Source organism: Rattus norvegicus, chromosome 2 (assembly GCF_021556685.1).
Source record: "Rattus norvegicus strain SHRSP/BbbUtx chromosome 2, alternate assembly SHRSP_T2T, whole genome shotgun sequence".
Classification (NCBI taxonomy): Eukaryota; Metazoa; Chordata; class Mammalia; order Rodentia; family Muridae; genus Rattus; species Rattus norvegicus.
Genome location: NC_141535.1, coordinates 32,423,736 through 32,451,585, shown reverse-complemented (window position 1 = coordinate 32,451,585; position 27,850 = coordinate 32,423,736). Strand labels below are relative to the sequence as shown.

The 27,850-nt window shown below is 45.8% G+C and overlaps 1 protein-coding gene across 3 annotated transcripts; it reads left to right on the top strand.

Annotated features, from left to right (window-relative positions):
• The first annotated feature begins 18 nt into the window (after nucleotides 1-18).
• Nucleotides 19-27,654, top strand: Ptcd2 (pentatricopeptide repeat domain 2). Of its 3 annotated transcripts, NM_001107648.1 has the most exon segments (10): nucleotides 21-153; nucleotides 1,350-1,442; nucleotides 5,194-5,323; nucleotides 9,454-9,571; nucleotides 12,050-12,128; nucleotides 12,511-12,602; nucleotides 15,010-15,123; nucleotides 18,438-18,512; nucleotides 25,674-25,787; nucleotides 26,970-27,650. In NM_001107648.1, coding segments are annotated over 10 exon segments (1,146 nt in total). In that variant the 5' UTR covers nucleotides 21-47; the 3' UTR covers nucleotides 27,195-27,650.
• Nucleotides 27,655-27,850: the final 196 nt, after the last annotated feature.

The following is a 27,850-nucleotide window of genomic DNA, read 5'->3' as shown; positions in this document are numbered from 1 at the left end:
CCCCTGGCCGCGGGTCCCGCAGTTGGTGCAGCCCGGCCCGGAACAATATGGCTGCGGTATTTCGGCCCTTGGAACACCTGCGGGTACCGCATCGTTCACTGCATCCCGGGGTGACAGGCTCAGGCTCCGCCTGCTGCCGCTGCACTCTCGGAGGTACCCGCGGCCACACGCCTGAAAGGAGGGAGGGTGGAAGCGAAGGGGGCGGCTCTCTCTTTGGAGAAGTCTCGTGCGCCCTTTCCCTTTAGCAGCATGCGTGAGCAGCCAGGTTTCCTTGGGTCTGTGAATCCCTCTGCTCGGTGCCGGAAAAGCAGAGGACAGCTAGGGTCTGGACTCGCAAAGGTCCAAGTTGCTCTTTGAGAACATTTCTTAACTCGTTGTGGTTCCTTTTCTGCAAAGTTTTGGTACGGAGTTTAAGACATGGGAACCCAAGCCGTGCAGCTTCTATTCTAAAAGACTCGAGGAAGGTGTCCTCATCCCCCAAATTATTCCTTACCGCCTTTCTGAAAATATTAAACACATGACCGCTATTGACAATAAAATTATTTAACGTCCTAGTGTGATAGATATGTATCTATATATACACACATGTATCTATATACATATATATGCACACACACACACACACACACACACACACACACACACACTTAACTTCATTCAGCACCCAGAGGTACCCTTTTTCATTTACAGAATAGGAAGTAGACTAGGTTGTCACTTGCCCAAGGAGCTGGCAGCTGCAGTATTTAAACTAAAGACCTGGGTCTGACAGTTTCACAGGACTGCCTTTTTATAAAAAACAATTATTTTTGTTACTACTTTATGGTATCAGATCTCAGTGCATGCACGGTTCATCTGTTTTTATCTCATGCACAGCCAACCAACCATGCAGAAGAAGGATACATTCCAGACTTGCTAAGCTGTGCTCAGTGATTTCTGACATAAGGCTACCGATCTGAAAGGCTATGTTCAGTGCAGAAGTTTTAAAACTGGAAGTCACAATGTAGCTTTTTCCAGTATCTCATGCTTCTCCCAAAATCAATCTCTCTCTCTCTTTCTCTCTCTCTCTCTCTCTCTCTCTCTCTGTGTGTGTGTGTGTGTGTGTGTGTGTGTGTGGTGTCTGTGCACTGCTAGCCCCTGACTGGATGGCAAATGGAACCACTTGTGCTTCATATGTCACCTTGTCAGCCAGTCTTCACACCCCATCAATCCCTACCTACTTTCAAATGTAACACTTGCATTCAGTCGTTGACTGGAGATGCTCGTTTCTCCACCAGGGATACTATAATTCTTATTTGCTAGCAGGGGGAAAAGCAATCAAAATGACTTTATTTTCTTTTTCTAATTTTTAGCTAAAAGATACCTACTCACAGATAACATTGTGAAATTAAAGGAATTTCAACATAAAAAGATGGTTATTGCATATAACCTCCCTGGCACCAAAGGTAATATTATGTTTCATCAATTCTCTCATTGTTATTCATATTTCTTCTTTGTCTCTATTCATTTTTCTCAAGACCTATCTCATAGAGAAAAAAAAGAGTGACCATTTGCTTAGTTTCCTAGTCTACCCTTCCTCTCATACTCTGCTACTTAAAGTCTATAGCTCTTCTCTAGACTCTGGGAGCCCTGTCCCCCAGGATCCCAGGGAAATAGTGAAGTTAGCCCTGTGGCCAGTCATCTAGATCTGTGCCACTCAGAATATAATCTGAGGACCAGCATCAGCATCAACTGGGAGATGGACAGAGATAGAATTGGAAAGACGGCAGATTTGAATAGACTACATCATTCAAGAATCCAAGTGACTGACTTCCAAATGTTGATTAACCCTTGGTGAAACACAGACCTGTGTGATATATTTGTAGGCCAATGAGACCATGGTGTGGCATTTTTCACATTATAGACTCTGGCATTTACTTTGAAAAACCCACTGTGTTTAGGGTGCATAAAGCAGTCAAACTTAGCAAACTTGGTATTTGGTAAGGCTGATGGCATTTGTGGGTCATTATTACTGTTTTGTTTTTCCTGCCTTTGAGAGATCCTTTAGGAGTTAAGAGTGCTTGCTGCTGTTTCCAGAGAACCTGAGTTTGGTTCCTAGCACTCACCTTGAGTGGCTTGCAACTGCCTAGAATGATCTAGCTTCAACTCATCTGGCGCCCTCTTCTGGCCTTCAAAGGCAGAAATGTGTACAAAACCTATGTGCAGGTGTGCGTGTGTGCATATAATTAAAATATTTAAAAAATTTAGGGGTTGGGGATTTAGCTCAGTGGTAGAGCGCTTGCCTAGCAAGCGCAAGGCCCTGGGTTCGGTCCCCAGCTCCGAAAAGAAAAAAAAATTTAAAAAACACTAAAAATGTAAGGACACCAGTTCCTTAGGCTTCAGTCCCTTTAGTATCTTAGCAGTCTTGCTGCATTCATTCCCTCTGTCCTGCAGGTAGGGTATATATTTATAACTTCCAATTCCTTCATAAGCATATCTAAGACTTCCTCTGGCTTTTAAAAGACCTTGTCTGTTGACCTAAAACAGTTTCACATATGTACATGACACACTGGCCACTCTGACCCTCCACCTCCCAGCGTCCCCTCCCAAACCCTCCTCTTACATTCATGGCTGTTCAGCTTGTCTCATGACCCTCCGAAATTAATTGAGTTCTTTTTTTTTTTTTTTTTTTTTTTGGTTCTTTTTTTTCGGAGCTGGGGACCGAACCCAGGGCCTTGCGCTTCCTAGGAATTGAGTTCTTTAGATACACGCCCAGCACTCCTTCCTCTCGCTGTCAGATACTGCTGAACAGCTGACTAACATCTCATGCTTCCATTGCTCCCACCCTGGTCCTTCTCACTGATCTTCAGGGACAAGCCCCAGCAGTCGGGGAGAATGCTTGTATCTCCATGAATACACTTGTTGTTGTAAAATTATAAAAAATAAAAGGCTGTCTTTTAGCCCCACTAGGTCTGGCACCACATTGCCCAAATATATCTGATAGATATCACCCGCTCTGCTCCATCCCATATCACGCTGCCAAAGGCCTCTCTCTGAGCCTGGCAGCAATGACAGGCTTCATTCTATCTTGTACCTGCCTCACCTGTGACCCCACATACACTCAATGTGGATTCACCGAAGGTTTTTCATTTTTATTTCTCTTATATATATTTTTAAAGATGTATTTATTTTTACTTTATGTATGTAGGTGTTTTGCTTGCACGTATATACTATGTGTTTACAGTGAGACCAAAAGAGTGCACTGAGTCCTCTGGAGTTAGAGGGAATTGTCAGCTGCCATGTAGACCCTGGACACTGAGCCTGAGTCGTCTGCAGCAGTAACAAGTGCTCTCAACCCTCAGCCATCTCCAGTCCCCAGGTTGTCTTTGTATCTTGGGTGATTTGGGGGGCTGTCTGAGGTTTGCTTTGGAAGGACTCTGTGCTGTTGTCATGTCTAACTGTCACGGACTTCATAAAGCTGTGACAGCTGTGGACATGTTCCAAGATGCAATTTCGAGAGTCAGTACGGTCTACTGCATTGTCAGACTGATATTTGTACACTGCTGATGCCATTCTGTCATTTTAGGAAGGCACAGTGCCATCCTTTTATATGCCACGCTTTGTACAGACTTCTCCATCACTATGTTCACTGATATTCTTCCACTTCCAGGAAACTTTTTATCTGTCCTGCTCATGGTAACAGCAGATGTCAAAATGCGACTCTTCTTACCCTGTTGCCATGGTTCACATGCTATTGCTACAAAGTAACCTGTCTCCCTGGGTAGACTTTAAACTCTTAGGGAGGAGCCGTTGCCATGTGAGAGACACATCCCTCTTGACTGTGAAGATACTTGCAAGTCAAACTATTTAAGTCCTAAATTACATTTTTAAAATGTTTTAGATTCACTGGGTAAACGATTAAGAGGTGCAGGATGCGAAATCGTTGTTTTAAAATCTTCTAAATGAGAAGTTGCTTAGAAATCTCTAAAATTGTACTGCTTAGTTCACACAGGGCTAGGATGGAAATGAGGTTGCTAATGCCGTTACGTAACGGCAGTGACGATGTGGCAGGCCCCTTGTCAGATGCTCTCCGTCCATACCCTCATGTAATCCTGTGGGTGTAGGCATCATAGTCCTGGCTTGGTGCATGAGGAATGATGTCTCACAGACAAGGGTCTTTCCAGAGCATGTAAGTGGCAGGACCTAGGTCTGCCCAGGTCCTTGCGTCTGCAAAACCATCACCTGGTTCTGAGAAGGAAGCTTGAAAGATCCAATGCCTTGGCCACTAACCATATAGGAATTTTCTCAGATGCCAAGATCGGAGTGACTCCACTCTTGTTCTTATGTTGCAAGTGTGCATCAACAGCATTCTTTCACAGCTCTAGGCTTGTAACAAATCCCAGACAGCTCCTGCACTGAGTGTAGCCTTGACTTTGGCTTCCTGCATTGTGTCTCACAGCAGTATTGAGCAAAGTGTGTTCCCATAGAACCACCGCCTTACACATTCCCATCGGTGCAAAGACATCATAGATAGAGCAGACCTAAAAATGACTCTGTAGCTAATGAGTGCTAGTGTTTAGAGAACCGGGATTGTTGTCGTTTGCGGTGGGTTTTGTCTCCGTTTGTGTTTTCTTTCTCTTTTTAAAACATTTTCTCTGCTCATCATATAGCCGTGTGGTTCCTTTCTTACAGCATAGTAAAGGCAGGCCATGAAGATCAAAGAGGAGAAGCTGAATCAAGGGCAAGAACAGGAAATTATCCTAATCACGATGTCTGGCTAAACCCATCATGGATTTGCATTTTCCTGCTTCCCTTCTTGATATCCGACTCATTGCGAGTGTGAGGGCCTGGCCACACTATCTTCTCACGAGTCACCTGAACTTTGGTTTATTAGGGCTGGACTAGTGCTCGTTTACACTTGAGTGTGCTTGAGTGTGCTCAAGTATCACCCAAACGGTGCCAGAGGCACTGCTCCCCTCTCAGTTTGTGTTGTCTGGAGACGGGTGGAATGTGGCCCAGAATTGTGTGTGACACAGCGTGTCTTACAGACCTTTGTCAGCACCCACTTCTCTAGCAGGAAGCCAGTGAGGGAAGCCATGACACAAATGCCCTTGGTACCTCTTTGCTGTGCGCTATGGCTGGGCTTCCTCTCCCTGAGGTCAGCCTCCTTACACTCCCCACCCTTCCTGACCGCCGCCACCCTGTGCTTTCTTCCAGAAATCTATTTCAGAAACATGGAGGAGAAGTTGACCCAGAACAAACTCATCTTGAGGGAGGAGCTGAAAACGCTGCTGCACTTGTGCCAGTCCTCGGAAGACGTGCGACTGGCCAAAGCCGTCATTTACAGGTGAGGTGCTCCCTGAGAACCCTGGGGCTCTCACGTCTCACCCCGCCCTTCCCAGAGCAGTTGCCTCTACACAGATGACTTCCAGATAACCTTCAATTGTGGGCGTTGATCCTTACCCGGGGGCCAAGCATAGAACAGCACCTCATAACCTGCCAACATGGCGGCCAGTCCCTCCAGTTACCCACCCCCTAGCCCCTCAGCGTGCACTAGGGCCGCTCTGGCAGCTGCCAGTCACACCGACAGGTATTTTTGGAGCCTCTTCGCTTGGATAGGATACAGTCCGTTGCTTCCTCTCTCCCTGGGACCAGTGGCCTCCTCACCCTCCTTCCTCCTGCTTTCTGCCTACTGCATCTTTTTAGGTTTTACTGCAGACTCCTTTGTCAGAAGGGGAGTACTAAACAGTCCAAGAAGATTCCCTTAGATTTCTATCGCCTCTGCGCTTTTCCGTGTGGTCTCCCCCTTTCTTCCTCTAGTACCCCACTGTTAGCATGGTGTATGCGGCACAAGCCCACACAAATCGGGAGGCTGCCGAGCCTTGGGGCAGCACCACAAACAGCTCAGTGTCTCCCAGCTAAGGTGATTTGTCTGGCCATACCACAGTTGGATGTGGGGAACTGGATGTACTGCTGGACAGTTGGGGCAGCAGGCACATGTGGGGAGGACTGGGAATGACGGGAAGTCTCTTCAAAGCTTGTTACTGTAATTATTTAAAAATGGGTAACCTTTTATATCTCAAGCTAGCATTGGCACCCATAGAGCCACAAGGGACTTTGGGGTATCTTTATCTCAGCGGCTCCACGCTGCCCCCAAGTACTCTCAGACCCAGGCAGTCTGAAAGCCGTTCCAGCGTGGCACCTTGCCATGCCGGTCCCTAGAGTTAGTTCGGCACTGGAGGGCCATATGGAACTAACCATGATTTACCTCTGGTTAGTATCTCTCCTGGCGGCTCTCTGCTAGCTGCGAACTCTCTGGCTCTAGCTACCCGGTAAAATCAGGGCTCTAGAAGTCCAGCAGCGGCTGGCCTATCACAGCTCCCTGCTATGGACTCTGCTTACACTCCCAACAGCCGCACCTTGGTAGTTAAGGCATAAACTCCCAACTACCTGGTGAAATTATGACTCTATAAGCTGTAACTCAACAATCAGATTCATATGTTAAATTCTCAGTCTACAATACATCCACACAATAAACGCACAACCAACTGATAAGGATATAAACTACCCACCTACATAAGATAAATTTACCTATAGAAATCCATCCCTTAAACATTCATAACTACCTAGGGCCATTCAAGACCACCCTGATCTGGGTTGTTTCTCTTCGTCTCCATCTTCGTTCTCCTCTCCTTCCCCTTCTCTCCAGCCTTACAAAAGCTTTGTCCCCGCCTTACTTTTTACTGTCCCATCATGGCCTTGACCTAACTTGTGCCAGCCCTCACCTGTATATGGACATCAACCTACAAAAGCTCATCTGAATAGTTACAGATTTTCACGGATTTTTATGCAAATATTTTATGGTTTTGATGAGTTTTCGTCACCACACCGAGCTCCTTTTAGTTCTGATTACTGTATAAAAGATAGTATTCCATAAATAAATACAACATATGTTAGTCTTATTATTTAAATGTAAGGAATCATAATGAGTGGCACTAGATTATTCTACTACATATTAGATATTTTAATCAACTGGTCCCTGTTGTTAGACATCTAAATTACTTGTAGCTTTTCTTTAACACAACTAACGTCATGGTGAATAACTCTAGAAAGCTTACATACTGTTTGTTTTTGTTTTGGGTCAAAGAGTACATTTGTTTCTCATAACTATAACAAAAACACCCAAGACAGTCTGATTATGAAGAAAGAAGATTATTTTTGATTCACAGTTTTGGATAGTCTAGGGCATGACACTGGCATCAGTTTGGCTCTCCTGAAGGTTCTTGGCTGTCTCACAATGTCTCACATCTCAATATAGGAGGCCCCAAAGCTGAGTGGGACAGACTCGGGCTTTTATAATCACTCCTCTAGGACTTGAGGGGGGCATATGAAAAATACCGTTTTGAGAGCATTATTTTTAGTTGGTCTGAGGACATCCCATTAGACCACATTGAACAACAAACTTGCAACAGAGACCTTTGGGAAACAAACCAAATTCAAGCTGTGACACAGACTACCAGTAAGCCTGCAGGTCTGTCTTTGCTTTGTTATTTGAGGCCCTCTGGTTACTTTTCCCTTGTTTTCCTTATTATTACCCTAAAGCCAGCAGATACCTGTAAGAATAACACAACAAGATAAACAGGATAAAAATTCTGAACATTCTTTCTGCTTTTATATTCACCAACACGTCCAAAGGATGACTCCGGTCCTTCACTGACACTCACAACACAACCCCATTGCTTTCCCTTGCCTCTTTCGTGAGCAGCTGGGCAGGGTGAAAGGTCCAGCCAACCTGTTTGCTGTCTTCCTGAAGCCCATAGCCGGCAGCCAGGAGGGGAGGGCCTGGGTGAAACAGAGGCTCATCCTTACTGAGCCACAGTGGGGTAGCAGCTTCATCTCCTCATAACCTTGCTTCAGCGCTGTCCACTTTATGGGGATTTTACACCCTCCCTTTCTTTGGTGTGGTGTTAACTTCATTTTGAACATGGACATCAAACCAGGGGAACTTTGGCTTTCTGTTTTTAATCTGGCATGAGTTCCTCGTTTACTGAAATACTTTTAGATTTTAAGGATGCCTCACATTGTATAATAGCTAACATGAAATCATTGGGTCATGTGCCGAGCAAACCTTATCCAGTTCGCACACAACTATGGAGTTCCTGTGTTCACAGGTGAGGAACTGAAGCTCCAGACGGTTAATTGACTTTCTTACAGTCATATAGTCTATAAACAGAAGAGCTGGATTTAACCATCTCGCAGAAGCAGTCCAAAGTCCTCTCTTGTCTTTAATAACTCAGTTCTCAGGTCCTATAAGGGGGCAGGGCCCGTATTCACCACAGTGTTTGGCACTGCGTGTGCTTACAACAGCCCAGCCCAGTGCCACCTCAGCTCCCATGTTGTCTCAGCAGAGGGAGAAATGTTTTCTAGTAAAGTCTGTGTTAAAGTCATTTACATCCTGGAAATCTGACCTGCGTGTGACCATGAAGTGCTCCCCATGTCACCAGAGTGTCCTTGTAGGTGCCTACAGCAGCGATGGCTGCTTACTGGAAGTAGGTTTGTGCTGGTCTGTGTCCAGTAGCTGACTGGATACCTGTAGAACTTATGCCACATAGTATGATGTCACTGCCGTTAAAATCTCTTCCCAGGACTTACATTTCCAAAAGTGCATTTAATTTGTTTACCTAACAGCCATGGCTTACATAGGCATTTGCCAGAACTTAGAAAAGCAGGGGCTGGTGTAAGTTACAGGTGCCTTGTTGGTTTTGTGTGACACAAAGCCAGCTCTCCTCCTTTGTTCTGTGGTGGGGCCCATTCTGAGAGCCCCTGCTGCTTGTAGGCACTCCTAGCCCAGCAGGTAGTTGCTTAGTCTAGGGGATGGCCACAGTGGTGTGTACTTCACTGTCTTATTTCTCAGAGCGCGTTAGAGTTGGCCTCTAACAAAACTTCGTTTCAGTGCCCAATATATTACACTCTGCAATTCCTGGTTTTATTCAAATCCCATTTCTCCCAAACTGGGAGTTCCTTATTCTTTATTGTGCTCCCAGCATCTCGTAGAGTGCACATTATAGTCTGTGTCTGTATCTGTCCTTGTGGGTATGTGGTATGTGTGATATATATCGTGTGTGTGTGTGTGTGTGTGTGTGTGTGTGTGTGTGTGTGTGTGTGTGTGTGTGTGTGTACATGTGCATGTGAGGGTGCATACCCATGGCTAGAGATGACAGTCAACTGTCTTCCTCAGTTGCCCTACACCTTGTTTTTTTGAGACTAGGTTTCACCAAACCTGGAGCTCAGTGACTGGCTACACTGGCTGTCCTTACGCCGAGATTCCTGACCGCATCCCAGACATTGGGGTTCCAGATGTATGAGCCTGACTTTTACGTGGGTGCTGGGAGTCCAAACTTGGGTTTTTCTGCTTGCTGGTTTAGATCTTCTCATCCCCGTGTCTGTTTTTGCTAATAGACTAATCTTGATTACCAGGTACCATACAGAAAACAGAAATTTCACGTTGGGAGAGTATAAGTTCGGGCCCGTTTTCATGAGGCTGTGCTACGAGTTGGACCTTGAGGACTCTGCAATGGAGCTCATCAGAGACAAGGTGATTGTTTTTCGGTTCCTTCCCCTGCTGATGCGATCTGGTGTTCTCGGTGCTGTTAGAAAAGACATCTTTTTCATTACATATTTTTTCTAGGTAAGACCTTTAGGTCGAGTAAAGAAGCTCTCTGATTTTATTTTTGACCAAAGGCTGCATTTATAAGTGGCCAAGTTTTAAAATGCTTTTATATATTCTGGTTTTCTTTTTCTAAATCAAAACAATTTTGCACAGCAGTATGATAACTCAATGGATAAGGCTACTTCCCACGTAAGCCTGAGGCCCTAAGTTCAAGCTGTGGAACCCAAGTAAATGTGGAGGGGAGAAGCTAGTCCACACAGTTGTCCTCTGACCTCCATGTGTGCACCATTTGCACACATGCACACAATAGTAATAAATACATTTTATAAACATTTTTAGTTGCTTACCAAATATTTACTATGTCATCAACCCTTTCCCATAAAAATGTTGTTGTTGTTATTATTATTATTATCATTTGCAGACCAACCAGTCATCAGATGTGACTATTTTTTCTATATTACAGAGGGTGAGACTGAATTAGAAACATTATAAATTCATCCATAGCCAGAGACGCTGTCAACTTGGGCTGGTGCCCAAGTGTATAGTTTAGCACGTTTAGGAAGTGTGGAGTGAACAGGCCTGGTGCTACTCCCTCCTCTCTTTCACGTACTGTGTTCTGTACTGTTGGAATGATCCCTAGGGTTTTTATCTGACACAGGTAGCTCAGGCTGCTCTCTAATTTGCAATCCTCCTGCCTCGGCCTTCTGAGTGGGGTGACTCGGATAATGTACCATCACACCTAGCACTAGAGCTGCCCTTCTTTAAGAACACCACGCATTAGAAAGGTGGAGTAATGTATTAGCAAGTGGAGAAAAGGTAATTTAAGACCAGTTTCAACATCTGCTCTTGCTGGCTTCTACTTTAAACAAAAGAAAAGAAAAAAAGTGTTTGAAGGGAACCTGGGTTTGCTCCCCAGAACCCATATTTTAGAAAAGTTCAGCACAGTGGTATGTACTTACAGTCACAATGCCAGAGAAGTGGCAACCTGGATTCTTGGGGCGCGTTGGCCAACCAGCCTAGCCTTGTGTGTTTCAAGCTAGTGAGAGACAAAAGAAATAACAGCACTAAACAGTCATGTCCAAGGTTGTTCTCTGACCTGTACATACCCATACATACATGCACACACAATTACATGTTAGTGTGTGTGTATTAAAACCTGGAAAGTAAACTATGTCTTTAATATTTTAAATAAATAATGTTACAACTAAAAGAAAATTAAATTTTTCATCATTATAAGTCAAAGTTTTGCTTATGACAGTAAAACCAAAATGCAAGTAATTTTTTAAGCCTCAAATGTGTAAGGAGGTCTGCTGTAGAGAAGAGTGAACTGAGTAAGTGAGGCCTTGCCTAACTAACCCTGTGTCTGTGACAGTGTTCTCTCCGTCCACTGTCTCTTACCCCTGTCCCTGTTCTGGTCATTGTCACCATCGTCCCAGTGCTGACTGAGACTCTGGCTTTATTTTTCTCACTCCTCTTACTCCCGCTCACCGTCTCCCCGACTCTACCTAAGCTCTCCCAGACTAAAACCCAGCCAGCATTTAGAGCAGCCTTTCATGTCTTCTCATCCCTTAGTCTCAGCCTACACAGCAGGCTGTCAAAAAAGAATAAAGGAAACGACATTTGAATATCATGGCAAAGCGATGTGGTGTGAGAGAATTGAACTGTTATAAACCACGGTGGTAGTGGCAACATAACTCTTTAAAAATTATGGCGGGAGTAGGTGTTAGGTTTCTTAAGTGATTCTTAAGTGATAAATGTTACCTGATTTAGCTATTCTGATACGTGTATATTTTAAAACCAATTGTAAGTACAGAGATGGGTTTGTTACTAAGATGAATAAAAGTTAAAACTAATGTTGTGAACCACTGTTTCAGTAGACTATTTTCAAAAGTGACTAACTGTGTTACCTGCCAGTGACCCCTACAGTTCCCTGAGACATTCTCGTCTTCAATCTAAAACCAATTCGCTGCTCCTATTTGACACTACTAGTCAGTGCCAGGTTCATGGCCACCGTCCTGATTCTTCACTACTCATGAAACCAAGAGTTTCCATGTTTCTTGTCTTGTGTATCCATTCCCATAGCTATAACACTCCTCATCAGTTAAGCTTTAAGAAGATCTTCTGTATACCAGACTACTAGGGAATTCAGGAAGCTACAAAATAAAACTTGTAGAAGTAAGATACAGGCCCCTCACTGTAAGTAGCTCGTGCCTTTACTCCAACACAGGGGAAGCAACAGCAGGTGGATTTCTATGAGTTCGAGGCCATCCAGTGATCTACATAATGGGTTACAGGACAGCCAGTGCTACCTAGTGAAACCTGGTCTCAAAAAACTGATACAGTATGTGGCATCCACGTAACAGTTTAAACTTTCGACCAAACTGTATTGTCTCTCTTCTCCAGCATCTACAAGGTTTCTTCGTAGACTCCACATCATTCAATATTTTGATGAATATGTTATTTACCAAAGGCAAATATGAAAGTAAGTATTACATCCAGTCTGATGTTGTGGGAAAACTCTACTGGAGTAGCAGCTGGGGTGGGAAGGGCCGCAGATGTGACCCTTAGATTCCTGTCGAGGAGCCCCACCGTGACCTCACTCCTTAAGTTTGAAAACATCTCACTGTATGTGGTGGCTGAAGTGAGCCACCCCAGATTACCTGAAACCTTGACAGATTTTCTATGCATTCTTCCTGCATGATCTGATGATTTAATTTAACATTCAGATAAGCGCTATTTGACTTTGAGGAAGGACTTTCATCACGCTAAGATCTGCTCTTTGCTAGGTGGTGCTGAACTGATTAGAAGTCTGGGGCCTGCCAGTTGGTGCCTTTAACTGCTGGCTGCTTCTTTCCTCCATACAGGTGCGCTGCAAGTGCTGATTGAAATGAAAAACCAAGATGTGAAGTTCAGCAAAGACACCTATGTCCTCGCTTTTGCAATCTGCTACAAACTGGTAAGACTTCCCCTAACTCTCAGGGCCCCTGGAATTGAGGAGTATCTGAGAGGGTATTCATTCATTCATTCATTCATCCATTCATTCATCCTTCCTTCCTCCCTCTCTCTCCTCTCCTCTCCTCTCCTCTCCTCTCCTCTTTTTTTCTTTTTTTTCTTTCTTTCTTTCTTCCTTCCTTCCTTTCTTTCTTTGGTTCCTTTAAAGCTTATTTTCCATCTGGAAACAAGTATTTTGATTTTAAATATCCACTTTTAGAAAATTCAAGTCAGCCTTGTCAGACATTTTTATCATGGGACGAACAACCGTCTTTTGCACTTTGGCAAGATGTAGATGGTGAAAGCGAGACAACTTCTGCTGAGTTCTAGATTCCCCGGAAGGGTAGACTATACTATATCCGCCTTCCTGTTGCCCTCTGGAAATCATCCCCTCCTTCTGGGGTAACGATACATGCGATTGCTCATGTATTCTCTTTGTGGTTATTATCATTCTGTATACATGTATGCATATCTGTGCACCACATGCATGCCTGGTGCCTGTGGAAGCCAGAAGAAGGTATTGACTTTCTGAAACTAGACTTGCAGATAGTTAAGAGCCATCATGTAGGTGCTGGGAATTGAACCCCCGTCCTCTACAAGAGCAGTCAGTGCTCTTAACCACTTAGCCATCTCTAAGCTGTGCTACCACATAATCTCGATTTGTTTTTATAGGCTTTTTTAAACCCTTAACCCATTCTTAGCTACAGTTAGACTTGGTCTGACTTGGTCCGAAGGCTGTAGTTTACTGACCTCAGGATGAGGTAATCCTTCCCAGTCATACAGCACCAGAACATGGGTCATTCCAAATGGCAAGCCTGCTCAGGCATGCTTCCCTGGGTGCATGAAGAATAGAGAACTTAGTTCTGCTTCTTAAGAAGGGCCAGAGGATGCTCTTACTGTGTTGTATCCAAGAAGAACTTGTTTCATGAAGTGGAGACAAGTTGGGAAACAGAGTTGCTGAGATTTCCAGTCACCCCTGGCAACTGCCCCACATAAAATTCAGACTTTGTTTGGAGGATTGAGTCTTGAGTCTCACGGACTCACAGAGGTAGGACTGGTGCTGCCATTGTAAACCACCACTGTGGTGGCCCAGAGGGTGGGGCTAGATTTACATCACAGACGGTGCATAACTGAGAGGGAGGTTGGTACCACACTTTTCCGATTTAAAAATGAGGCTTTCTTTTTTAGATACAGCTACTTTATGTGTGTGTGGGGGTGTTGCCTACACGTAAATATGTGCACCATGTGTGTGCTGGTGCTGACAGAGGCCAGAAGAAGGCATCAGATTCCCTGGAACTGGAGTTACAGGCAGCAGTGAGCCACCATGTGGATGCTGGGAACTGAACCCAGGCCCTCTACAAGAGCAGCCAGTGAGCCGTCTCTTAACCCCCTTGAATTTTTTCTTTATTTTCTTTAGCTTCTACTTTTATGGGGTCATTTTATGACCTATGTTAGATTAGTATTAATATTTTCAAGTGTTTAACTTATCTGGAGATTTTCAAGTTGGCAATCCCCCAAAGGAAGTCCCCCGTGTTACAGAGCATTACAGTAGTAGTTAATGAGTAGTAGTTGACTGCATTGTGGGGCTTATGCCTAGAAACTAGCCCACTACTAAACAAAGAAACTGAGTGTGTATGAGTGGAAACTGGTCTGCAGTGGAGATAGGCAAGCTGAAGAGTTGAGCGGCTACCATACAGATAGCCTAGTTTATTTGCAAACAGTCTCTGTACAGTTTGATTTCCTTTCTTTTTGAAATTATAATGGAGAGATGGCATAGAGGTTAAGAGCACTGACCGCTCTTCCGCTCTTCAGATGAACTTCCTAAGTTCAACTCCCAACAACCACATGGTGGCTCACAACCATCTGTAATGGGATCCGATGCCCTCTTCTGATGTCTGAAGACAGCTACTATGTACTCATAAAAATAAAGTAAATCTTTCTTAAAAAATAATAATTATATCCTCTCTTCTTCCTTTCCTCCTGCTAAGCCCTCTGATATACTCCCTTTTGCTCTCTTTCAAATTCATAGCTTTTTTTTTTCAACCAACTGTTGTTCCGTGTATATGTGTATACATGTGTATTCCTCAGTACAACCTGCTCAGTGTGTGTAGTGCTACCTGTATGCGTGTTTTCAGGGCCAACCATTTGTTATCTGATAACCCGTTGGTGTGCCCTTCCCTGGGGAAGACTCATTGTCCCACTCCGAGTGTCCCTTAGTTGCCTGTAGGGTTGAGGCCTGCAGTCTTTCCCCAGTTCACACTGTCATGTCTGCTGAGTGGAATTTTTCAGGAGATCTGAGACACCGAGTGCTGTCAGCCATCAGTCCACCTGAGGGTTCTTGGCACTGACTGAGCAATCCAATCTTCTCACAGAACAGCCCGGAATCACTTAAAATCTGTACTACCTTAAGAGAAGAAGCCCTAATGAAGGGAGACGTTATCTCCAGGAGAGCATCCTGTTTTGCAGTGGCGTTAGCTCTGAATCAGGTAAGGCCTGGGGGCGAGGAGATAGCAGCAGGTGGGCAGTGGGCAGGACATTATTGCTTTCTTTTGTTTCTGGTTCATTTTTCCCTCCTAACTGTATTGTAAAGAAGTCCCATAATAAAAGCAATGCCTTCTTTGCCACAGCAGTTTGCAGCCATACCTGTGTCTGTAAATAGCGCTTTCACTTTTAACTGAAGGCCCAGCATGCATTTCCACTTAGCATGGGTGGGGCCAACATCTTAGGAAGAATCATAGAAGGAAGCTGCAGTCAGTAAAGACACCACATGCTTCCCGCATGGCGTCCTTAGAGAGCATTTTAAATCAGTTCTCTCCAAAGTGCGGATGAGTAAGGATCCCTAGGTCAATCCTTGTCAGTTAGGTAGTTCCGCCTGCTATATTTAGCTGAAGCCTTAGCTTTCCCTTAGACTGTCATCCCCTCATTGACAATCGAAGCAACCAAGGCCCAGAAAGATGGTAAAATCTCTGAGATTGATCTCCGTGAAGGACACAGTGCTAGAACACCTGCTGTCTTGAAGAGCCCACTTCTGAGATGATCACCTCTGCTATGCGGAAAATAAAAGTCTTATGACACCAAGTTGTAACCAAGCTAGGTCACTTACCTAGCCAGTAAGGCGGGGGAGCGCTTACTTAAAACTAATTAGAATAGGTACTTTGGACTTCGAGGGTGATCGTTTCCTTAATGCTGGGGAAGGCTTATAAGGATGCACTCCTAACGGGCACCATGGTCACTTCTGGCTTACCAGCATCCCTGTCTGGCCAGGGAAGTCTTTTCATGTCTTCCTACTCTGCCAGGGCCTGAGGGACAGGGACTGAAGTCTTGTGTGAGACACATGTCCCAGTCTTTTCGTAGCTCTTTGCTCTTAGGAAGCCGAAGCCATCCCAGTGGGAACTCCCATGGAGCCTTCTGTCATCATGACTGAGTTGAGCGCTGTGCAGTGCAGGACTCTCCATGGTCATAGTTGTCACTTTGCCTTCTCTGGTAGCATCACCACCTTAGCTTTTGTGTCTGTTCATTCTGATCACATTTACATGGGTGCACTAATACCTTTTCAATAGTCTTACTTGGAAGTCTTTCTTGTTCTGGTTTAGGTGTATCTTTCAAGTCTTGCAGAACTTCAACTTGACTTTAGGACACGAGTCTTTCCTGAGATGCTTATATTCACATGACATGCGTGATCTTAGTGGGTTTTTATTTGATGCCTTTTATTTTATTTTATTTTATTTTATTTTTTGGTTCTTTTTTTTTTTTTTCGGAGCTGGGGACCGAACCCAGGGCCTTGCGCTTCCTAGGCAAGTGCTCTACCACTGAGCTAAATCCCCAACCCCTTTTTTCGGAGCCTTTTATTTTTATAACAAAGTATTTTCTAGCATGTGGTTTTCATTGGTTTGCTACTGCTCTACCAGTTACTCTTCAAATGACGTCAGAATTTATGAAGGAAGCCGTTGGACAAGTGCTTGAAGAAGGACAGTGTCTTGTGCCATTTCTCTGAAAGGGAGTACAGGGTTTGCTGAACGTAGTTTGCCAGATTGTAGATAACTGGGTGCCAGCCTGGGAGGCAACTTGGTGGGGAGGCTCTCTCTCGTGTCCCCTGTATTTCCTTACTACTCTGCCTCATTAACTCTAAGGCCCCGAGGAACCTTGCGTTGGGGGAACTTACCTTTATCTTGAACTTCGGTGAGCTGCGTGGAAACGCTGCTATGAAGGCGGCTTTTGTAGCACAGCCTCAGCTTGCCTGGGATTTCTGTTTCAGGTCTTCCCGTCCCCTGTCCTCTCTGCTGACCACTCCAAAAACATGTCGTTACTTAGTTTTCTCAGTCTAATTCCTGTGACAACAGCTACTGATGGTGAGGTTGACATGCTCTCTCTCTCTTCATCTCCCTCATGAATTTTAGTGGCTATGGCACCTTTAGTAGTGTCCGCTTTTCTTGTAGATATGCCCAGTTTATTGGCTTTAAGGAGGAAATAGGGGAGGAGATAGACCCTGTGCTCTCAAATCAGGCCCTTACGTTCCTTTTGTGTAGTGATCTCTTCCTTTCCAGGTGAGTAGTCCTGCTCTCTCGCTGTTCTGTAGGACCAGCTGTGGTGTTTTCTGGCTCGGTGGTTCACTGCTGTTACCCTGGTGTGCTGTTCTCCCAGTGCTCTATGCTTTGCCCGCAGCGTGCCTTCTGTTGAGTTCTTTAAACGAACTATAGTACCTCAGTTCTTGGCAGTTTAAGTTGCTTTATTGCAGTTTTGCTGGGCTTAACATTTTGAGATAGCACTTGCTCTTCTTGAGTTTTTTGTTTGTTTTTTAAGCCCTGGCCTTCTGTTCCACATCTTGCCCCACTGCTGTGGAGAAGTCTGCTTGATATCATTTCTACAGCTGACAGACGTGAGCTTGTCCTTGTTCCTCATTTTGTCTTCTGTCTCCATGAACAGTCTCACCCTGGAGTCTCCTCCACTAATCATCCTCTCTGTTTTGTTGTGTCCTTTCCCTCTCTTAGTTTTAAAACTCTTTTTTATGCAGTTCTTACACTCTTTCTCTTTTGCTTACTCATCACTCAGAACCACGAATTCTTTTAGAAACCATTGGCAAGGAATCATGCCAGTGTAGATGGGCAGGCCTTCCCTTGTAGAACAGCTCTGTGTTGTAATCCGCCCTCCTGCTGATGTGCGCTCACACTTGTTGTCCTGTTGCGTGGCAACAGCCTTCTCTCTGCCGCATCCTGCAGATACAGCTTAGCCACAAACCCACTCCTCCTCCCATCTGTCCCTCCAGATTTGCCCCTTACAAGTCGCAAAGTTCCAGTCACCACAGGCAGGCACTTAGGCCGAGGACTTTAGGTTGTGCTGGTGAAGAACCTCCCAGAAACTAGAATGTGGAGGCCCTCTCTATACCACGTAGGACCTCTGCCTGCCTCTTCCTCCACCTTGCTGGGTGCCATCTCCAAGGATTCTGGAGTGTGCCATTTCTTCAGGGATTAGAAGCCTCACTGCTCTCATTATACCAATGATGAGGTTTGCTTTGTCTCTCATTGTAGGTCTTTTCTTCAGAGCTGGCTCTAGGAGGAGAAGGGAGAATGCCAGTCTAATGCCTCCATCTTAAAACCCAGGCTCAGAGACACTGCTAAAATGTAGGATGCTATGTCGTGGGGTAGAGCCCTTCATATAGTGTTTGTTTAGTTTTGGTTGTTTCCATTGTTGGCTCAACCCTGGGGCTCCACGCACAGGAGAGTCCTGCTTGCTCTGCGTGGCCTGCAGGAGAACAGAATTGACGGTGCATGCTTTGCAGTGTGACTTTTGTCTCTCCTTCCAGAACCAGTTGGAAAAAGCTACGTCCATTTTTTCTCAAATCATGAATCCAGAAAGCATAACGTGTACCAACTTAAATGTAAGTGATCTCCTTACAGTTTAAAGTGAGTTGAAATGTGGTAAAATGTCTACTGTTTTTGTCTGTGTGCAGCGTCCTGATTGCCCAGTGTCATTCAGTTCAGAACAATAGTCATTTACCAAGCTCCATTCTGGGGAGAACCATTCCTGTGAGAGAAGTCATCACCACCACAGGCCTTCCAGGAGTTTATGAAGGGGGTGTGCGTGTGTGCGTGTGTGCGTGTGTGCGTGCATGTGTGCGTGTGTGCGTGCATGTGTGTGTGTGTGTGTGCATGTGTGTGTGTGTGTGCGTGTGTGTGTGTGTGTGTGTGTTGCACATGTAAGACATGTGTGAGAAGGCTGTAGATTAAGAAGGCAAGGCTCTTTCCCAGGCCTTGGGTGAAGCCTGTGGTGCTAATCGCATCGTTTCTGTGGTAGCAGCTAACTCCTGGCGTGCCTGTGACTGTCAGCTGACAGCTTGCTGTGCAGTCAGTAGACACTGAGCAGACAGTGTCTATTTAATTCCTGTCACATTGTCAGTCTGCTGAGGGATCTCCACCCTGTGACTTACCTGGGCTTCTATGACACCTGTGTGGAGCCTTGTGTGGGTCTCTAAGGGGCTGTACTCATTCAGCAAAGACGTGAAACATTCAAGCTGAAAATGAAAATTTTCTCCCAGAACACTGGGAGCAAAGCCTGTCAATGCCTCTCGTTTTAGAGCAGAGAATCAACTGAGGCGTTTTGAGCCAGCGGAAATAAGGACTGCTTTGCCCATCCTCCACCCAGCCAGCCCATTTGAGTCCTTGCCTGAGTATGAGTACATGTGTGCTGTGTGGAGTTGTGAAAGACAAGCTCCCAACTTTTTCTCAGGTTTTTTTATTGTACGTGTGAGTATTTGGCCTGCATGTACCTATGTGCACCATGTCATGCCCACTGCCTCTAGCGGTCAACCAGCAGGGCATGGTTCAGTGTGAACCCCCGCAGGTCTCCTTTACCCTCTCAGCTTCCCGGATCTCGTCTTTAGCTCTGCAGCCCAGCTGTGTCCTTGCTGCACTTGCCTGCCTGTGGGCACCCACTGCATGGTTGGACCTAGCACGTCACACTTGGGCTTATTATCTCTATTCCCCAAAAGTGTATTCTTCAGCCTAGCCCCTGGATTCTTTTAGAAGACCACAGATCTTGAGAGTTGGGAACTTGAAGAGTTGGAGAAGGCTCAGTGATTCAGAACACTTGTAGCTCTATCGTGGGCTCCACGTTTGACTCCTAGTATTCACATGGTAGCTCCAGTTCTAGGGGATCCGATGTCCTCTTCTGACCTCTGTTTCCAAGTTCTCAGAGTTAAGTAGACAGCAGAGCCAGGGTGTTATACAGACAGCAGACTATAAAGCCTGGAGAGGTCCCACCTCTCCAGAAAGGTGAGACCTGTGAAACTAGGAAGGCTGTGTCTGTTAGCCAGGCCTGGGACTCCCTCACCATTCTTGACAGTTGTGGAAAGGTCACAGGACTGACTAGCATGACCCACTACAGCGGCCCGTTCTGTGGGTCTCAGTGGCCCGTTCTGTGGGGCTCAGTGGCCCGTTCTGTGGGTCTCAGTGGCCCGTTCTGTGGGTCTCAGGGGCCCGTTCTGTGGGTCTCGGTGGCTGTTCATATCTGTCCCTTGCAGTGGTTAGCAACTGACTTTTCACAACAAGACAGTGTTTTGGTGGGAATGCACCTTAAGCCTGCTGAGAGGGGGAAGAAATGTTGTCTTAGTTAAGGTTTTACTGCTGTGAATGAATACCTTAACCAAGACAACTCTTATAAAGGACAACATTTAATAGGGGCTGGCTTACCGGTTCAGAGGTTCAGTCCATTTTCATCAAGGCAGGAACATGGCAGCATTTAGGCAGGCATGGTGCAGGAGGAGCTGAGAGTTCTACATCTTCATCTGAAGGCTAGGATGAGGGTCTTAAAGCCTACACCCACAGTGACACACCTACTTCAACAAGGCCACACCTTCTAATAGTGCCACTCCCTGGGCTGAGCATATACAAACTATAACATTGTATTCCCTAGCCCCCATAGGCTTATTCAAACATGACTCTATGGGGGCCATACCTAAACATAGCATAATGCAAAATACACTGGTCCAACTTCAAAAGTTCCATTGTCTATAGCTGTTTCAACAATGTTAAAAGTTCAAAGTCTCTTCTGAGATCCATCCAATCACTTAAGTGTAATCCCCAAAGCAAGACAGGCAACCAGCTGGGCAAACTCTAAACTCTGCATCTCCATGTCTGATGTCAAAGCAGTCTTCAGAGGTGGAGACCTCCTTTTTCATCTTTGTTGACTACAACAGACTTCTTTCTCCTGGGCTGGTTTGACTCCCTTTTAGTAGCTTTCCTCAGCAGATAGCCCATGGCTCTGGCATCTCAAACATCTTGGTCTCCAAGGCAACTTCAACATTACAACTTCTTGTTCCAATGTCTGAGATCCATACATAATCTTCTGGGCTCCTCCAAAGGGCTGGCATCACTTCCTAGCTCTGCCCTCTGCAGCACTTTTAAGCTCAAGTTGATCCACTCCACTGCTGCTGCTGTTCTTGGTGGTCATCCTGTGATACCGGCATCTCCAATATACCAGGGTCTTCCATTGCAACCAGGCTTTACCAATAGCCTCTCACAGGCTCTCTTCATGGTGCCAAGCCTCAGCTCCTGTGCATGACCCCTTCAGTCCTGGGCCATCAACTGCAACTGAGGCTGCGCCTTCACCAGTGGCCTTCCCTGGCCTCTCACAGTGCCAAGCCTCAGCTGCCATTTATGACCCCTTTATGCCTTCAAAACCAGTACCACCTGGGTGGTTCTCTCACGTTACTGAGTCCAGCTGCAGCACGAGATACCACCTTGGCATCTCTGGGGCACAGCTTCTTTGTGCTCTCAGGAAACACTTCCCTGAAGATTTCACCTCAGTGATACTGGTCTCTCTTAATCACTAATTTCTTAGCTCCAATTAACCAGCATCAAGTGTCCCAGTCATGCCTTCTATTCTGGTCTCTAAAGCCAGAGCCACATAGGCAAAGTTGCAGAGTTCTGCTGCTTGCTGGGGCTAGAATATGGCCCCTTGTTCTATTACATCATCATCAGCTTTCTGTTTTTCCAACTCCTTCACTGCCTAAGCTGGCTGTCCTGGAACTTGCTCTGTAGACTGACTTTGAACTCAGAGGCCTGCATGCCTGTCTCCTAAGCACTGGGATTTAAAGGTGTGGTCCACCAAGCCTGTATTTAAGTTTTTCTTCACCTAGAACTTGCTCTGTCCTTGAACTCAGAGATCTGCTTGCCTTTGCCTACTGTGATTAAAGGCTTATTCTACCATGCCTGGATCTAAATTTAGCTGGGTGGAATCTTACCACAAGGTCATTTCTCCCTCAATTCAATTTAATATCCTTGAACACAGGATTCAGCTCCATTTCACTTCCTGGTGCCCCTTTAATACCTGAACCATATATTTTATATTTCCCCTTTCTCAGTTTGCTATGTTTGCTTAAAATGCTCTTCATGAGACTTAACCAGAGAACGAAGTCTATGATGGGCATTTCTGAGACTTCCTTTGTCAATGCAGTTATCTGAGTCTCTTCACCTCAGGCAGACTCTGCAGACAACGGCAAAAAGTAGCAATATTCTTCACCAAAATACCACAGAAACAGTCTCTAGACCACGTTCTGAAGTTCTCCACTGAAACCTCTTGGGCCAGGTCTGCACAGTTCAAATTACTCTCAGTAGCAAAGTCTTCCACATTCCTACTAGGATGGCCCATTGAGACCCATTTAAAGCATTCCGCCACTTTCCAAATCCAAAGTCCCAAAATCCACATTCTCCAAACAAAACCATGGTCAGGCCTATCACAGCAATACCCCAGTCCCTGGTATCAACTTCTGTCTTTACTTAGGGTTTTACTGCTGTGAACAGACACCATGACCAAGGCAACTCTTATAAGGACAACACTTAATTGGGGCTGGCTTACAGGTTCAGAGGGTCAGCCCAGTATCATCAAGGCAGGAGCATGCAGCATCCAGGCAGACATGGTGCAGGAGGAGCTAAGAGTTCTACATCTTCATCTGAAGGCTGCTAGCAGAATCCTGGCTTCCTGGCAGCTAGGATGAGGGTCTTAAAGCCCACACTCACAGTGACACACCTACTTCAACAGGGCCACACTTTCTAATAGTGCCCCTCCCTGGGCCGAGCATGTACAAACCATCACAAATGTCGCCTGGGATAGAGTATGGAGCTCCTGCAAAGCAGCGCCTGTCCTCTGCTGAGGAGAAAGCCAGCACATGAGTGGTTAAGGACCACACATAAGGAACCTTGAATTAATGTAGAACTCGATCCTCTTCGTGAATGCAGTCAAGGAATTATCTACTATCAGGAAACGGTATTAAAATGGTTTTACTCTTTAAGGAATCCCACTTAATTCCAAGGTGTCCAATCTGAATTCCTCATGCTGCATTATATAGGGCTGCTTCACCGTCCTGGGGTGATGAAAGAGACAGTTCGCCTTCTCTGAGGAGGCTTTCAAATCCTGGGTCTTCTGTTAGATCACACTCTTTTGAATGACAAATGGGCTCAGCTTTCCCAAGACTGTCACCTCCTTGGAATCTGTAAACAGTTTGCTAGCCTGACAAAGGCTGATAGATGGGGGTTTTCTTTTGCTTGGTCTGTTTTAAAAATCAGTGTTTGTACTGGCTAGTTTTGTGTGTCAACCTGACACAAGCTGGAGTTACCACAGAAAAAGGAGCCTCAGTTGTGGAAATGCTTCCTTGAGACCCAGCTGTAAGGCATTTTCTCAATTAGTGACCAAGGCGGGAGGACCCAGACCATTGTGGGTGGCGCTGTCCCTGGGCTGGTACTCTTGGGTTCTATAAGAAAGCAAGCTGAGCAAGCCAGGGGAAGCAAGCCAGTAAGAAACATCCCTCCATGGCCTCTGCATCAGCTCCTGCTTCCTGACCTGCTTCAGTTCCAGTCCTGACTTCCTTTGGTGATGAACAGCAATGTGGAAGTGTAAGCTAAATAAACCCTTTCCTCCCCAACTTGTGCAGGAATAGAAACCCTGACTAAGACAGTGTTTGTTAAAATTAAAACCTTTTGCTGCAATGAATTAGAATTCAAACTTACATAAGCCACCCACCCCCAACTTAATTTTCTTTCTATCTGAATTGCTTCTGCTGCCTCTATGACCCAGAAGACCTGGTTCCTTACTTTCCCAGCTGGTACTTGCCAGGTATTGTATTCATTTAGCCTATGATCTCATCAAGACACACTCATGTTGACTCTACCCTGTCAGTCTCAAGAAAACCACAGGCCTTCTCAGCCGTGCCACCTGACGTCACAGGATGAGTTCCCACTACAGCTGTATCTGGAAGCAGGGGAGGCCAGGGCAGGGCACTCTGTGATTGCGTTTGAATTCCTATCATTTCTCCAGAAATCTGGCATGGCTCTAAGTAGAGACTCATGTAGAAGACAGTTTACCTTGCAGAGGTTCTGACAAGGGGCTAGCTCGCCCACTGGACTCCTGTAAGTGCTAAGACAGGGCAGTCTTTCAATGCTGTGAAGTTCTTAGGGACCAAAATAACCCCTCACCTGGTGAGCTGCTTGGCTTGAGGATTTTTTCCTGTCTCTCAGGAGTCTGTTTATTGGAAGCTTGACCCTTAGTGTGGAAGTGAGTTAGGAGACCTTTAAGAGGCAGCGCCTACAGGAGGCTCCCTCCTTATGTGAGAAGCAGATGGCAGTTAATGGTGTTTGGAAGAGGCAGAGGCATTTTTCTTGAGGAAATGTAGTAAGCTACCTATGACATAGTAAATAACCCATGCATTGAATGCCTAATTAAACTCGGGGTGGGCTGGGTGTTGTTTTTTAAAAAGATGAGAAAATAGGAGGGGTGTGTTGGGAAGAGGAAGTGTCCCAGAGGGAGTGGGAATAAGGAAAGGGAATGGAAGGCCGTGTGTGGCCAAAATTCATGATATCCACATGTGAGATTGTTTAGAGGGTGGCCCTGGGGTCACAGGTTGTGCTCTCAGGCGGGAGGAAGCGTAGCCAGCCGCCCCCCTCCCTCCCCCTGCTTCCCTGTTTGAGATGTGATCCTGCTTCCATGCCGATTTCTCGTTGCCATCTGCCCTGGTGTGACTTGGGTTCAAGCACCCTCCCGAGCTGAGCTCAGGCTAGCCCCACGCCCTGCCGCTCCAGAACTTCCAGTTAGTGAGCTTCTTCCCTTCCTGAGTATCGGTTTTGTTACGACAGTGAAAATGCCAACATCCCAGCAAACAGAAAGGGCGGAAGTGGGTGGATCAAAATAGCTGGTTTAGGTTGGAGGGGAACACTGCCTCTCATAGGGACCCATCAGTCATATAATGAAGATGGTATATTTCCATGATTAATTGCTATGCATTTGTTCAGCATGGTATTTTTCCAATTATTTCTTGTGCTATACAAGATTATTTCATAGATGACAAAGGAAAGATCCAGTTTTACAGAAAATACATTTTCAAGATACATCAAATTATAAATAGTGATTAACATTGGTTGATGAATTCTCAGTTATTCTAATTTTTAAAACCTTTTCTCTGTGTCTCAAATTGTCCTAGCGAGTACTGACAATTAGAGGGGCAATGAGCCTTGCACCTCCGTGTGCTATGAGTGCCAGGCTAATGGGAAGTCGTTAACAAGGACATTTTGAAAACTTGTTTGGCACCTAGTATTGAAGGGTCTTTAATGGGTGCGGTGTAAACAAACTTCACTGAGACTTCAGCCAGGGTTTAAAGTTGGGCCGAGAGAGAGAGAGAGAGAGAGAGAGAGAGAGAGAGAGAGAGAGAGAGAGAGAGAGAGAGAGTGAGTGAGTGTGTGTTTCTTTTTGTGGAATTCAGGAATCAAACCCAGGCTGGTGTGTCAAGCACCTCTGATGTGTGAGCCACCTCACTAGTCCCAGCACAGCAATGTCATTAGCTGTAAGAAAGTAACTTTGGCTGGTGAGCGTACATGCAAAGCATTTAAAAAGCATACACACACACACACACACACACACACACACACACACACACACACACGCATACATACATATGCTAATGGACTGGGGGATGGTATTTAAAAGGGTGCCTGTCAGCTCAGGCTTATCTCAGCATTGGCATGCCAGCCCAGTCTTGTCTTTTTCTGTTCAGATCTTAATCCACATCCAGTCGAATATGTTGGAAAGCCTGTTAAAGATCTTACAGGATGCTCTTGACCCAAATTTATCGAAATTTGTAAGAAGACACACGTTCTCAGAGGAAGTGGTAAGTCTGTCGGCGCTGCAGGTGGCACTGAGGGCAAGAGCGCAGTTCAGGGGCTCACCTGGTGTCCCGGCCCCGAGGCCAGCTGTGCAGCAAGAGGTCAGACACAGCAGTCTCTGTGGTTTCAAGGCTTGCATGCATTAACACAATGACTGTTTCCTCCTGGGATAATGTGGCTTCTAGAATTCTCAGTGTTCTTCTCTCTCCCTGCACTATTCTGTAGGTGCCTTCCCTTCTCTGAATAATGACTTCACGCTTTTACAGTTTTCTCTGTGTCCTGTACCTTCCCCTTGCTCCCACTCTCAGTTAACCCTTGCTTCCTTTGGTAGGAGGAAATAGAAGCAAACTGAAGAAAGTGACTAGTACACCATCAGCCATTCTGATTTTGAGCTGACCCACTTTCCAGGGTTAGTGATGGACCTGTGGCCATTATCAAGAGCTCTGGTCTGGCCCCTGCTCTGTGTCTTAGACTGTATGGCCAGTGACCTCCTTGGCGTGCCCACCCCCAGTGTTTCACCTCCAGAATAGAAGTCCAGATTGTGTATCCGATTTTGGATCTCCCTCTCCTCCCCGTTGCAGTAAACCTCAGTGTCCATGGTCACGTTTCTAAGACCCAAGTTAGGAGGGTGACACTGACCCCTTCCTTCAGCTCCTTAGAGTGAGTCCTTCACTGTAACACACGGTGTGGCCCACGTACAGTCACCTCTCCATCTTTCCTGTGCTTCTCCCAGTACAAATCACCACTTGTTCTCTGGGCTGTGATGGGGCCTCTGGAATTGTCTCCACATCCCCCCACCCTTTGTCCTCTGTGCAGCTTGTTAAGTCTCAGTCAGACCATGGCCCTCGCCATCCCTTTGACTTTTAGGGTAGACACTAAGCATCTTTCCGTGGACTACGTGTAAAGCCTGTATACTCTGCCCCACCCACACTCTTACTGTACTTTGTGAATTGCGCTGTCATCTGACCTCCCCCAGTTGTGTCTCCTTGTAAAGCATGTGCTATTTGAGTTGCCTCCGTAAGGTAAAATAATATGGCTTGCATGGCTTTACTGAGGACCGGCTCTTCTAGTCAGTCATGCCTGTGTGCCTTGGTGTTTATGTATTTGCTATACATTTCTACATGTCTATTTCTGCTTCTAAGAGGATAGGAAGACCTCATTGTAATGCAGTAAAACTCTCTTTCCAGCTGGCCAAAACGAGAGAAAAATTGAAGGGCCGTCCTACACTCATAGCCAGGTTTGATGAGGTCTATGGGAAGCTGCACATAAACGGTCAAATCACCATTTACACTTTGGATGCTCTGCTCTGTCATGTCCCCCGGGACAAGAGATCCAACACATTGCTGTTGAAGAAGAGGACTGTCAGCCATCGGACCTTACAACCTCTCAGCCGGTCCCTGCTGACTGAGTAACTGTTTTCCATCTCCCTGGCGTGAGGAGCTGCTTCCTCACGTGAATTCGTGGCTTCTCCAAGCAGCCATCTTACTTCAGTGGCGCTGTGCTGACACTTGGTCTCCCTAAGACCCCTGAGTGATGCTGTGCTGAGCAGAGAAATATGTCGCTCGAGCAGGGGAAGCTCCACAGAAAGGCAGCCACCGCGTGTCAGACACTCCAAAGGAAGGCTCACAGCCACTACCTCAGCTCAGCAGCGTGGACTCAGAAGTACCACAGAAGGAATTTCAACCTTACTGACCCTTCACGGCAGAGGGGAGTTTGGGGAGAGGCGTCCTGACGAGCTCGGGAGATCTGATCTCTGGAAATGGCCGAGGCCTGTCTCAGGCCTGCTGTCATCTTCTGTCTGTGTGCACATTTCCAGTCTCGGGCCAGGAGAGTTGGACTTTCTCTGACATAAATAAAAGGTACCCGCACAGACTTGGGTTGTGTTTCTTTTCTCAGCACGTGAGCAAAACCAGAATTTAGCCTTCAGGACTGATAAGTGTGCTACGTTTAAAATGATTATCGCCATTGTCATTGGCAAGCCAAAAATGCCAATTGAAAACCATGGAACACTTAGCCTTGTACTTAATACCATAAACACTCGGGCCTGTGTGTCACCGTGTCTGCTGTA

Coding starts and splice junctions, on each gene's coding strand:
- Ptcd2 (XM_087621653.1), top strand. CDS start 5,211: ATGGAGGAGAAGTTGACCCAGAACAAACTCATCTTGAGGGAGGAGCTG. Junction 5,324..9,453: donor GCCAAAGCCGTCATTTACAG/GTGAGGTGCTCC, acceptor CTTGATTACCAG/GTACCATACAGAAAACAGAA. Junction 12,603..15,009: donor TTGCAATCTGCTACAAACTG/GTAAGACTTCCC, acceptor ATCTTCTCACAG/AACAGCCCGGAATCACTTAA.